This window comes from Chenopodium album, chromosome 1 (genome assembly GCF_948465745.1).
Source record: "Chenopodium album chromosome 1, dcCheAlbu1.1, whole genome shotgun sequence".
Lineage (NCBI taxonomy): Eukaryota > Viridiplantae > Streptophyta > Magnoliopsida > Caryophyllales > Amaranthaceae > Chenopodium > Chenopodium album.
In genome coordinates this window covers 24,234,536-24,246,070 of record NC_137834.1, presented here as the reverse complement: position 1 = coordinate 24,246,070, position 11,535 = coordinate 24,234,536, and the positions used below count along the sequence as shown (strand labels likewise).

At 34.4% G+C, this 11,535-nt stretch overlaps 1 protein-coding gene across 1 annotated transcript; it reads left to right on the top strand.

Moving 5' to 3' along the window:
* Window positions 1–377: 377 nt before the first annotated feature.
* On the top strand, window positions 378–10,741 carry LOC145642763 (histone-lysine N-methyltransferase, H3 lysine-9 specific SUVH4-like). Its single transcript, XM_081693938.1, has 16 exons — window positions 378–702; window positions 975–1,433; window positions 1,591–1,635; window positions 1,727–1,786; window positions 4,053–4,107; window positions 4,205–4,314; window positions 4,715–4,891; window positions 5,492–5,590; window positions 6,354–6,452; window positions 7,473–7,522; window positions 7,620–7,708; window positions 8,583–8,742; window positions 8,860–8,965; window positions 9,051–9,233; window positions 9,839–10,075; window positions 10,326–10,741. The coding sequence occupies exons 2-16, from the start codon at window positions 984–986 to the stop codon at window positions 10,437–10,439; spliced, it is 2,034 nt and encodes a 677-aa protein (XP_081550064.1). The 5' UTR covers window positions 378–702; window positions 975–983; the 3' UTR covers window positions 10,440–10,741.
* The last annotated feature ends 794 nt before the right edge of the window (window positions 10,742–11,535 follow it).

The window sequence follows — 11,535 nt, the reverse complement described above, 5'->3', positions numbered from 1 at the left end:
GAATAAGTTTTTAAACCAACACAAATAGAAAATTAATTTACAATTCAAGCTATTTTTATGGAAATTGTTCTGAAAAGAAGTGGGTGGAAAACTGGAAACTGGAGTAGAAAACCCCAAAAAATGAAATTTTCAAAAAACGCAGCTTTTACACCAAGCAGCATCCCTCCATCCGACCCCACTTTCTCCTCGATCCCTGTAATAAAAATAACATCCTCACTCTCTCTCCTCTTCTTACACTACCAGTAATAATAAAGACAAAATCTTTAAAAAATAAAGACAAAATATTTTAGAGAGAGAAAAACAAATACACTGTTTCTGCCACCTGCACTCTTCCACCTTCCCTTCCCCACTTCACTACATCACCAACAAAATCAATCCATCAAATAAAAACCATTATTTTAACATTTTTTAGAGAGAGAAACCAAAATTTAAGAGAGAGAAAATAGAAAGAAGGCGCAATTTTTCAGACATATTCAGTTTTGCCAAATTTTCGCAATTCCTTCAAAATTCCGCGCCTCTTCATCTTCTCTCTCTTTACTTCACTCTTTTCCATACTCTCTCTCTTTCTTCCTCTGCTTCTTCGCCTACCTTTCTCTCTCCTCTTTTTTTTCCCCTAACTTTCTCCGATTCTTCATCAAACCCTAAATCATTTCTTATTTTTTTTTGTAAGAATCTCATCATTTCCTGCTATTACAACAATTTGTAAGAATCCGTTTTAATTTTATTTTTTTCTGTTCATGAATGTTTGATGCTGATGTTGTTCTTCAGTTTTTGTTTTTTTTTTGTTTTTTTTTTTTTTCATTTTGTGATTTTATTGTTGTTTTGATGACTGCATTTTGCATGAATTTTGTGGTATTATTGTTGACGTTGCTGGAAACTGTTGTGTAATCGATTCATATACTGCGAGTTTTTGATAATTTTGTGATGATGTTGATATTTTTCTCAAATTTGATTGGAATTGTTGTTGATTACAGGTTACTCTAATGGCGGAAATGGAGGTGGAGAAAAATGTGGAGGTGATAGAGAAGAAGGTGGAGATGGTAGAAAAGAAGGTGGAGGAGGAAGAGAAGGTGGATGAAGGGAGGAGGAAAAGTGATAGGACACGTGGAAAGCGAGTGTCGTATAATGAAAAATATTTGGCGAAAATTGAGGAAGTGAGTCCGAAGAAGAAGAGGAAGAATCAGCGGAGTAATGGTGGTCGGAAGTCGGCAAAGGTGCCGGCAGTGATAAGGGAGAATGAGGGAACAGAGATGGAGATCATGAGGGGTATGATCGGTCACGGTGCCGATCCCGGGAATGGGTTGATGGATTTAGGGTTGAAATTAGAGGAGGTTCAAAAGGATGGTAATGGGGTTGAAGTGGAGAAGAGTGATCATTACAAAGTCAAGGAGACTCTTAGAATTTTCAACAACTATTACCTGCATCTTATTCAGGTGCGTGTGTTTTATGTTTAAGTATTTTTTTCATGAATTGTGGTATTGTTTTCCGACCCCACTTATGGGATTAAGGCGTTCAAGCACAAGAGAATAAGAATTGTGGTAATGTTTTTAACATGTTAAGTATGTGATTATTGTTGTTTATGATTTTTAGGAAGAGGAGAATAGATGCAAGCTGTTTGAAGCAGAAAAGAAGAAGGTTGATATTATTTCTTCACGTTCAATTTTTATTTTTTCATTATAATTTGTAACATATGTTTCTGATTTTGATGGTTTTTTTGGGTTCTCAGAAGGGTGTAGTGGACAAAAGAGTACCTCATAAACGTCCAGATCTTAAGGCAATTACCAAGGTAAAATGTGCTTGATTTTTGTGTGGTACTGGCATTGTAATTTATGTGGACATTTTTCAAGTCTGGTATTCTAGGGTAACTTGGTTTTGTTCTGCACATGCTAGTATGCACATTGTCATAGCAAAGATTGTATTTGCAATTGCTGCCTGTACATGCTAATTATATGGTGAGGGGTGCTAGAACCATTAGTGCAGAATTCCAATGCATTCATGATAAATTAGACATGGTTGTTTTCAGATTTTACAACAAAGAAAAAGGAAGATGAACCAAGTTAGTATCAGTATTACTCCCTCCGTTCAGAAATAAATGCCTCAATTCAATCAGCACAATTGCCAACGCGTAAATGCGTAATGTTGACCTATAATATTCATTGTCCAATTACTCCAATTATATTTTTAATTATAAAAAATTATTAATTCTAACAAGTACCCACATGATTTTATTTAGTCTTTGTCTAAAGCACAAACGGAGGTCAAAGTGGTGTATCTAAATTGTGCAAAAGTGAAATTGTGGCATTTACTTTGGAACAAAGGGAGTTATAAAAAAAATTGTAGGATAATTTTGGTCAAGATTTTTATGTCTACAATATTACATCATGCACGGAGAACTTGAAGAGACACTATATCACAGAATGTCTTTAATCAATTATGTTAAGTGTTTCTCTATCAAATATATTTTGATTCAGCCATAATGTGTTCCCTATGTATACTTATGTATTCACTTATTTGATAAATTGTTTTCTTTTGTTCAATCACTGTACCTTTTTGTTTAAAATTTTCATTTGTTTTGCTCCAAGTATCATTCTACAACTGCTGCTAAAGACAAAGTTGTTATGTTACCTCAATATTTCTTTTATCTTCTCTTAACAGCACAGTTGCGTTTTTTAATTACCTGATGTTGTGTAATCTATTCATGACTAAAACAATTACTATATTTCTTTCTCTAGCTATTATATATTAATGGTAAAGTAAAAGGAAGGCGTGTCAATGTTTCTGCTTGTTTGTATATTGGTCAGAGTTTGGGGCTTTATAGGGGTTCTAGAGAAATATCATTTTTATAGCTGTCATTTTGCTGCCGATGCTGATTTTAGCATTGAAAGGCTTCCTTGTTGTGATTTAGCAATTATGTGTAGTTTTAAATTAATATCTTGGGTATGTGAGAACTTTAATAAGAAAAAAGCTTTGTATTTACCTATTTAAATAGAAAATATAGTTGATGTTATCATACTACCCAAAATGCCTACTTATCCTGTATAGTAATACATGTCCATTTCGAAACATAAATGGATTCAGTCAACACCAAGGCTATGGCACTTTCATACCCTGGTTGCTTATATAAAATCAAGTTGAAGGGAAGTATGGGTAAATAGTGAGTGCAGCTTGCTGATAAATGAGAGTCTTTGGAGTGATTGGTGCCTTTGGTGGGTTTTTGTAATTGTAATCTTGAGTTCGAATCTAGTTAACCCATCTTCAACTCCTTCTTTTCCTTTACTTATTTCCTTATTTATGATAATGTTAGATTTTTTTCCAACCATTGCTATTTCATTCTTCAACATGTTTCTACGTCTATGTTTGTAGATCAACTTTTAAAGAAGTAATTATGAGCAATAATTGGCTTTCCATTTAATGATCCAAATGTAGAAATACTACCTGATAAGGTAGTAGTTATGTAGAATAAATATGGAGTACAGGATAATGAAGGCGGTTTTGGGTTATTGTTTACATAATTGTGCATATTCTGAACTTAGATTCTGGATATGCCACTGTTTCAAAATAGGTATACTGAAGATTGCGGAGAACATAAAGTATGTGAGAAATATTTTCTACTTCCTCTATTGAAAACAGTTTGTCTCAAACCTGCTACTAGAATTAAGAGTTCTAAATGATCTTCCAAACTATCAATATAAATTTTACTGTGCTACTCTTCATCACATGTTCCATGTTTGGTGCTTGGTAAAGTAAATCATCAGCATTACAACTAGCATTTTAAAACAATCGCCACTCTTTTCTGTATGTCTTGATGTGCGTTCCTCACTGGTGATGCTTTTAAAGATTTAAATTTTTCATCTGATTGTGCATTTGTGCATATCCATTACAAAATTTATTGGTGCCTGTGATATTATGGAGTTTTATTTCTCTGTTTTATCTGGGAATATTATTTTATGGTGTAGTAAATGTAATTCCTTTTGCTCTCACTGTATTTTGCATATGAATTGTTTATGTTGGAAACCAAGTCTTACTTGATCCTTGCTCATGGAATGTGGCAGATGTCAGATACTGGTAAAGTGTTGTATCCCATCAAGCAGTTTGGGGCTATTCCTGGTAGGTGTAGTATACTCTAAATTCTAGAACAAATGAACAGTCTCACTGATGAAAAGTACTCCGTAGTATTTATGCCATTGCTGTTTCATGGATGCAGGTGTTGATGTTGGCCACCAGTTCTTTTCACGGGCAGAAATGGTTGCAGTAGGTTTCCACAGTCACTGGCTTAATGGAATAGATTATATGGGCGTCTCATATTGCAATGGGGTAATGCATTTTGTCATTTCATCAACTCGCTGTCCTTTGACTGCTGAATTTTGTTTTTTTAGGGTAAAAAGGATTAGTAATACGTTTTTCATGCTCCTATGTACTTTAGTATTACTAGTTGATATTTTGTTTTTCTCAATTGCATCTTGAGAGTTGAGATGCTTAGTTGTTTGGTCCTTTAGAACTTTACATTCTTTTCTGTGAGATTAGACTTTCATACCTTCTGTGTGCTTTTATAATATGAATACTTGGGATTTTGTGATATTGTATTTTACTTAAGTTGTGAAAGGTCCTTACATGCTCATATCATCTTTAGTCTTTGTACTCTTTCTTGAGATAGTGTGATGCTGAATTTATTAATGGTTCTGTTTTCTGAAATTCTATTTTTGTTATTTTGCAGGAATATAGCAGATATACCTTTCCTATTGCTGTTGCTATCGTCCTTTCAGGTCAATATGAGGATGATTTAGACAATTCAGAGGATATTGTCTACACAGGTCAAGGTGGAAACAATCTACTAGGTGATAAGAAGCAGAATAAAGATCAGAAAATGTTGCGCGGCAATCTAGCACTGAAGGTTTGCTAAAGCAGATACTAGATTGAACTTTTTTGAATATGTTTGTTAGCTTCTCTCTGTAAATAAATTGTTCATTTATGCATATCTGATTTGAGTAGATTTTGAAATGTATAGAGGTTGTAATTGCAGGAAGTTATCTTTCAGTGATTAGAAATAGAATGAGTAATAGTTACAACATCATGACTATCAGGATATCTTTGCTGCTGTTTTTTTTTTTTCTTTTTTTTTTTAATCTAAAATTATGTTGAATTTTATCTGGAATTGCTGAATAGTTTCCGCTGATTACTACTCTTGTGAATTTTAAGTGAAACATAGATACTTTCGATGGCATTTCTTACTAAAATTGCCTCAGTGTTTATTTATTGCCTATTCCTGCTACTTTTATCTTTTAAAGTTTCAAATTAGGCATTATGTAGTAATGTGTATAATTCTTTCATTAACCTATCTATTTACTTAATGTGTTTCACTTTTCACGAATGGTTCCTTAAGATGATTCATTTTAGCCGACCTTAAATCATTTGAGACTAAGGCTTTGTTTTTGTTGTATAAATTTTCTAATAAATTGTATCGTTGACAATGTATATAATTGTTTATTTGCAGAATAGTATGGAGCAGGGACTGCCTGTGCGAGTTGTTCGTGGTCACTCTTCTAAAAGCAGTTATGTTGGAAAAGTGTACACTTATGATGGTTTGTATCAGGTAATTATCTGTTAGTCTGGTAATTTCAGTGAGGGTTGGTATTTGGGGGGGGACATTACAATAACAGAAGTGGCCTCAACTTATTTTCCATTATGTAAGACTCTCTCTGTCCCATAATATAGTACTCGTTTATCATTTCCCACCAGAATTAGGGTTGTATAGAGTGTAAAATTTTTAAAAGTAAGATGTAAGAGTATATTTCAAGGGAAAAGGTACAAAAAAGGTAAATTTGATGAAAGCTTTTAGTGTGTAGGTAGTTTATATGGAAATTATAATAAAAGTAGATAGTGGCACGAAAATTTAGGGAAATATAGGGGTAATTTATATAGGAAAGGTAAAAATAGGTGTATTACGGTAATACTACATGTAAATTGAAAATAGAATTATTAGAAATAGGCACACCATTCTAGGACACCTAAAAAGAATGCAGACACTATATCGTAGGGACTAGGGAGTAACTAATTTTGTTTAAAGGGAGTACTTTTTATAAATGCAGTTTATCTTGTGATGTCTTATGTTTCAATTGGAACAGTATTCAATCAGTCACATTATTATATTGTTATAATCTTGTATCATGGTTCATGCAAGAATGGTTTCTATTTTTGGTCGGTGACTTGCAAATGATGAAACAATGCGAGATAGTTTAATGTTTTAATAAGTAATTTTTGCTGTGGAATTATACATGTTTTATGTGGTATCCTGTGAACCTTTTCCTTTTTGTGCTACATCGCGTTTAATATAAAATGACTAATGTTTTGGGCAGGTTGTGAATTATTGGGCAGAGAAAGGCATCTCTGGTTATACTGTTTATAAGTTTCGCTTGAAGCGGCTTGAAGGCCAGCCTGAGTTGACTACCACCCAGGTTTCTGCTCTCTCAAATTTTTGTATGTTAAATTGCTAACAGGATTGTTGATGTGGGCATGATGTTCTCTTTCTGTCTTAATTTATTTATTGATAGGCTGAATTTCTGACTTTTGGAAGTCCTCATTATCTGTCTTCATTGTTGCTTTAGACTTGTAATATATTTTGAGATGTGTTTGGGAACCAGTAATGGTCATGAACTCATGATCTGCATGAACTCAAGAATTGATGTTGAATTTAGCATAAATCTTTGTCCTTATAGAATAAATTGCTTTTTCTCCAGCTGTAGAATTTGTGGGAAAAAAACTTATCTGGATTGCTCAGGTGCAATTCAACTGTGCTTTGTTCTTGATTAGGATCTTATAATGAGAGCTCATACCTTGACTATTTATTTTGGGTGCAATATCTTCAATTTTATTTTTTATTTTTTATTTTTATTTATTTATTTATTTTTTTTTAAAGAAATGCCTCAACTAGATGTTCTGCTATTACATGATCTGCATCTTTGTTTAATTTATCTTGAGCACATCTTTTTAATGTATGCATATATGGTAGAACAGTTTCAGTGTTCCAAATCTATTTGTGACACTTCTCTCCCTAACAGTTATCATTCATAATTCCTCCGTTCTGTTTTATTTTTGTGTACACTTAAGCCTGTGTTAACCTAATGGGTTATATTTCATAAGTAGAAGCATTAAAGAAATATATTTAAAGCCTAGTTTCTGGTATGGGCTTCAGATAGTACGAGCATATAGTTGATTGAAAAACTCTTTAGTTGATATCCTTTTTTGATAGTGTTATTCTGTGCTTTTAGTGCTCTTTTATCCTCCTGTTTATTGTTTTCTGCTCAATTTTGGTAATGTTGGAGCTCCTGTGTGTAGCTGAATCCCGTGGATTCTTTGGCTTAGTTTTTGATTCTCACTTGCCATCCCCTAATTATTTATTTTATTATAATAACTGAAATCTTTCAAGTGAATGCTTCTCAATGCTGTTTCTTATATTGCCTAAACTATTGTGACAGGTTCAATTTATCCGAGGACGTATTCCTGATTCTGTTTCTGAAGTTCGAGGGTACGTGTTACAGTTTCTTAGTGTATGCTAATATATTTCTGTAGGTAATATTGACTATATTTCATGATATTAATGCTGATTTTCTTGTTTAATTTAGGTTGGTTTGTGAGGATATATCTGGAGGTCAGGAGAATATTCCTATTCCTGCAACAAATTTAGTTGATGATCCTCCTGTACCACCTACTGGTGAGTTTGCCTACTCGTTCATGTTTGTTTGCTGTTTTTTGACTTTTGTTCTTTAGCTGTGGTTTATAATGAATGGCTAGCCAAGTTTATTTTTGGTGAGTTAATTTTATGCTATTATAAGGGTATTTAATGATATGAAAATATATTTTGACCTAGGTTCAGTATATGAAGTTGGATATAACTTGGTCAGATTTTGTGATTAATGACATCGGACCTGTCTTGTTCATAATATTGAATAGAAATTTAGGAATTGAAGATTTGGTTGATTATGATCACATTCCATATGGAAATGAATCTTTTAGTTTTCTCTCTCTATCTCTCTCTTTTTTTTGAAGGGAAATGGATTTTAAGTTGGTGTTGATTTTTTGGGAACAAAATCATGAGATATAATGAGAATGGATTTGAACCCGCTACTTTGGGAATCCATTCTTGTCTTACCCCCCTCCCTCTCTCCCTTCCCGTCTTCTTTTCTTTCCCTCATCTTTCATTTTTCTGACTCCCTCTCCCACATCTCCCTTTTTGTTACTCCTTTTTCACCCCCTGTTATTTGTTCATTTTGTCAGTAATAAGCTTTGAAAGTAGTTGCATATCATATAAAAAAACTATCTTAAAATAAAGGCCTTAGGATGCCAGGCCTTAAATCCTACAAGAACTCATTGGCTTCTAAAATCCTGTTACTCAGATTGAAAGATGTCAGTTAGAATGACCCCTTGTTTGAAATTTTAAGCATTTGTGTCTATAATTATGTAATTGAGAAGGATTCTGTTATTCTATGTTATCATTGTCAATTAATCTGTGAGATGCTATGGCTATTTAGTATGCAGTTTATTGTGTGCTCGATTTCCTTCTATTTGATTGAGATGGCACATTTTAGGTTTCAAATACTTCAAATCTATCCAAGTTGCGGATAATGTTAAAATTCCTGCCCCTACTCGTGGATGTGATTGCATCGATGGTTGCACCAATCCTAATATATGTGCTTGTGCTCGGCTTAATGGTTCAGACTTCCCATATGTTCATAGGGATGGTGGCAGGTAAAACAATAATCAAAAGATAGTAGTGTTTGAAAGCTTTTGAAACTCTTCATTTAGTTATAAATGAGCTTTTTTACACTTCTGCTCATTTCTTACATGATGCTTGTTTTCTTTTAGGCTCATTGAAGCAAAGGCTGTTGTGTTCGAGTGTGGCCCAAAGTGTGGCTGTGGTCCTTCTTGCATCAACCGTGTTTCCCAGAAAGGCTTGAGATACCGCTTTGAGGTGCTAATGTTTTTCCAATTAAAATTTATATATTTACTAAAATTACTTTTCTGTTATGGTATAATGTTGGTTTGATTCTATGCAGGTTTTCCGTACGCCAAAGAAGGGTTGGGGTGTGAGGTCGTGGGACTACATACCAGCTGGTGCCCCAATATGTGAATATACCGGAATTCTGAAGAGATCGGATGAGGGTGACAGTGTTTTGGAAAACAATTTCATCTTCGACATAGATTGCCTTCAAACCATGAAGGGACTTGATGGGAGACAGGTATTAGAGGATGTGTTTTATCTTTTGAGGTTTAATTTAATTGTCTCACCCTAAACTTAATCACTTTCCTCATGTCATTAATACCATCCATGGAAGAGTGGATGAAAGTGGATTGTATGAACTTTGGGGTATTAAAGTAGGCTGCCAGTTAGTGGCACTGCAGAAAGACCACATTTGTTTGTCAGATTGCCTGCTTACCTAAATTTATGAGTATTTCCTGGCCTTCCCTGGGCGGATGAATGACATAACTCTTTGAGGATTTAGATTGTTCAAGTATTTAAGATATTTAAAATCTCACAAAAGTCGCAATGAATTCTGTATTGAAGTCTCATCTTTCCTTGTCAAATGATCAAGAAATCAGATGATTTTTTTTCTTTTCTTTTTTTGAATGTGTGGCTGCACACTTGCACCCATTTGTAGCTGTACATGTACTGATAATATTTTTATATGGATGATTAGCATAGTGTTGAGCTCCTTTCTTCTTTTCACTGAGACCTGTTTGATGTCTGTCTGTCTCTGTACCTGACCAAACCTGTATACAGTATTAGGTATGTTTGTTGGTTAAAGCTGAATACTCTTCTCATTGTTATAATGTTTGTCATCAGATGAGATTGCGAGACGTGTCTATCCCTGCTGAAAGTGCTCATGAAAAACCTGAGGAGAAGGTTGTTGATAGTATGGTGGAGTTCTGCATTGATGCTGGTGTCACAGGAAATCTAGCCAGGTTTATCAATCATAGTTGCGAACCAAACCTCTTTGTACAATGTGTGTTGAGTTCGCATCATGACATCAAATTGGCTAGGGTGATGCTCTTTGCTGCTGACAACATACCACCTCTACAAGTAATTGGTTTCTACTTAACAATTTTTATTAGTAGATAATTAGAGTTACTAATGTTCAAAGTCGTGTGTTGCGAAGCGTGAAAGCCAAATGCATTTTTTTAAAGAATAGAGGAAGTATATGTTTGTGAAGCTGCTCAAACTCGTGAAGTTTTAGTGTTGGTTATATTAATTCAGATTTTTCAGTCATTGTGGGTACTTGTTTGCCATTTTAAACCTGTTGTATTAACTGACAATTGTTGTTTCTTGATAGGAGCTTACATATGACTATGGCTATGCGCTCGACAGTGTCATTGGCCCTGATGGGAAGGTAAAGCAGATGGCTTGCTATTGTGGTGCTGAGGGTTGTCGCAAGCGACTTTTTTAAGCTGCTAATTGGCTTCAGCAACCAGTTTTTTGTCAGTCTGTTACTGCTGGACAGTGTTTGAATTTGTGAATGTGATAGAATGCTGTATAGAATGCTAACGGTTAGGTGTATTCTTTTTGCTCTTATGAGAAAACTGAGGGCTCGAATCCAGCCTCGAGTTTATAGATATGAAATACAGTCTGGGGTTGTGGTGCTTAAAAATAGTAGAGTATAGGGGCCAATTTTTTTGTAAGATACAATATATTAGAACTGATATTAGAAAGAAATGTAGTTAAGGCGATGGTCAAAGTTTTTTGCTTTCAGCAGTCGGTGTTTCCTCTTGCTATATTCATTCCCTACTTGTAGTCTTGTAGATTCAGTAGTCTATTTTCCCACCTCTTCAGAGTTCAGATATATGAAGGTAACTGTACAGTTGACATTTGTTTCTCACGGAGTTGCATTTTCCGAGAAGCGCGGAAATAATATGAAAAATAAAACTCTACATGTATATGTTAGCCACAATAAGAATATGTAAAGGTAAAAAATCAGCTGCCATTGTTCTTTTGGCTATGATGTGGGTTTATTAAAGACATAGTTGTAAATAATTCATCAGGTAAACATCAATTTCCTAGCAGGGCCTTTTGAAAACTTGTAACAGACTTACAGACATACGTAAACTCTCAAATGCAGTTTACTCATGTAGATATACCCATTTTATTGTCTAGGATATTGCCAAGCTCAGTCTCAAACACTGCATGACAATTGCTTAAAACCTATACATTAGCTCCCCTTTATAGAGGGTGAACAAGCTAGTTTGTATCCTTAAAACCCCCCAATCCTCATTGAATGTTGGAAGTTTTTTGTTGTTATTGTTGCATTGAAAATTCTGGATGATCAAATTTGATTTGATTACCTTAAGCTATCGGCTATCCTATGTGACACAATGTAGACCACAATAAAAGAGTGGTCCCCTTTTTTTCGCCTACTTTTTTATCAGATTCTATTTGATCACCATAGAGACATCTTGTGTGTAGTCTTAGTCCATCATTATTCAAATTTAGGCTTTGGGTGCAATTCCGACATAGAACAAATCCAAGTTCTCTTCCTTGAATCCTTG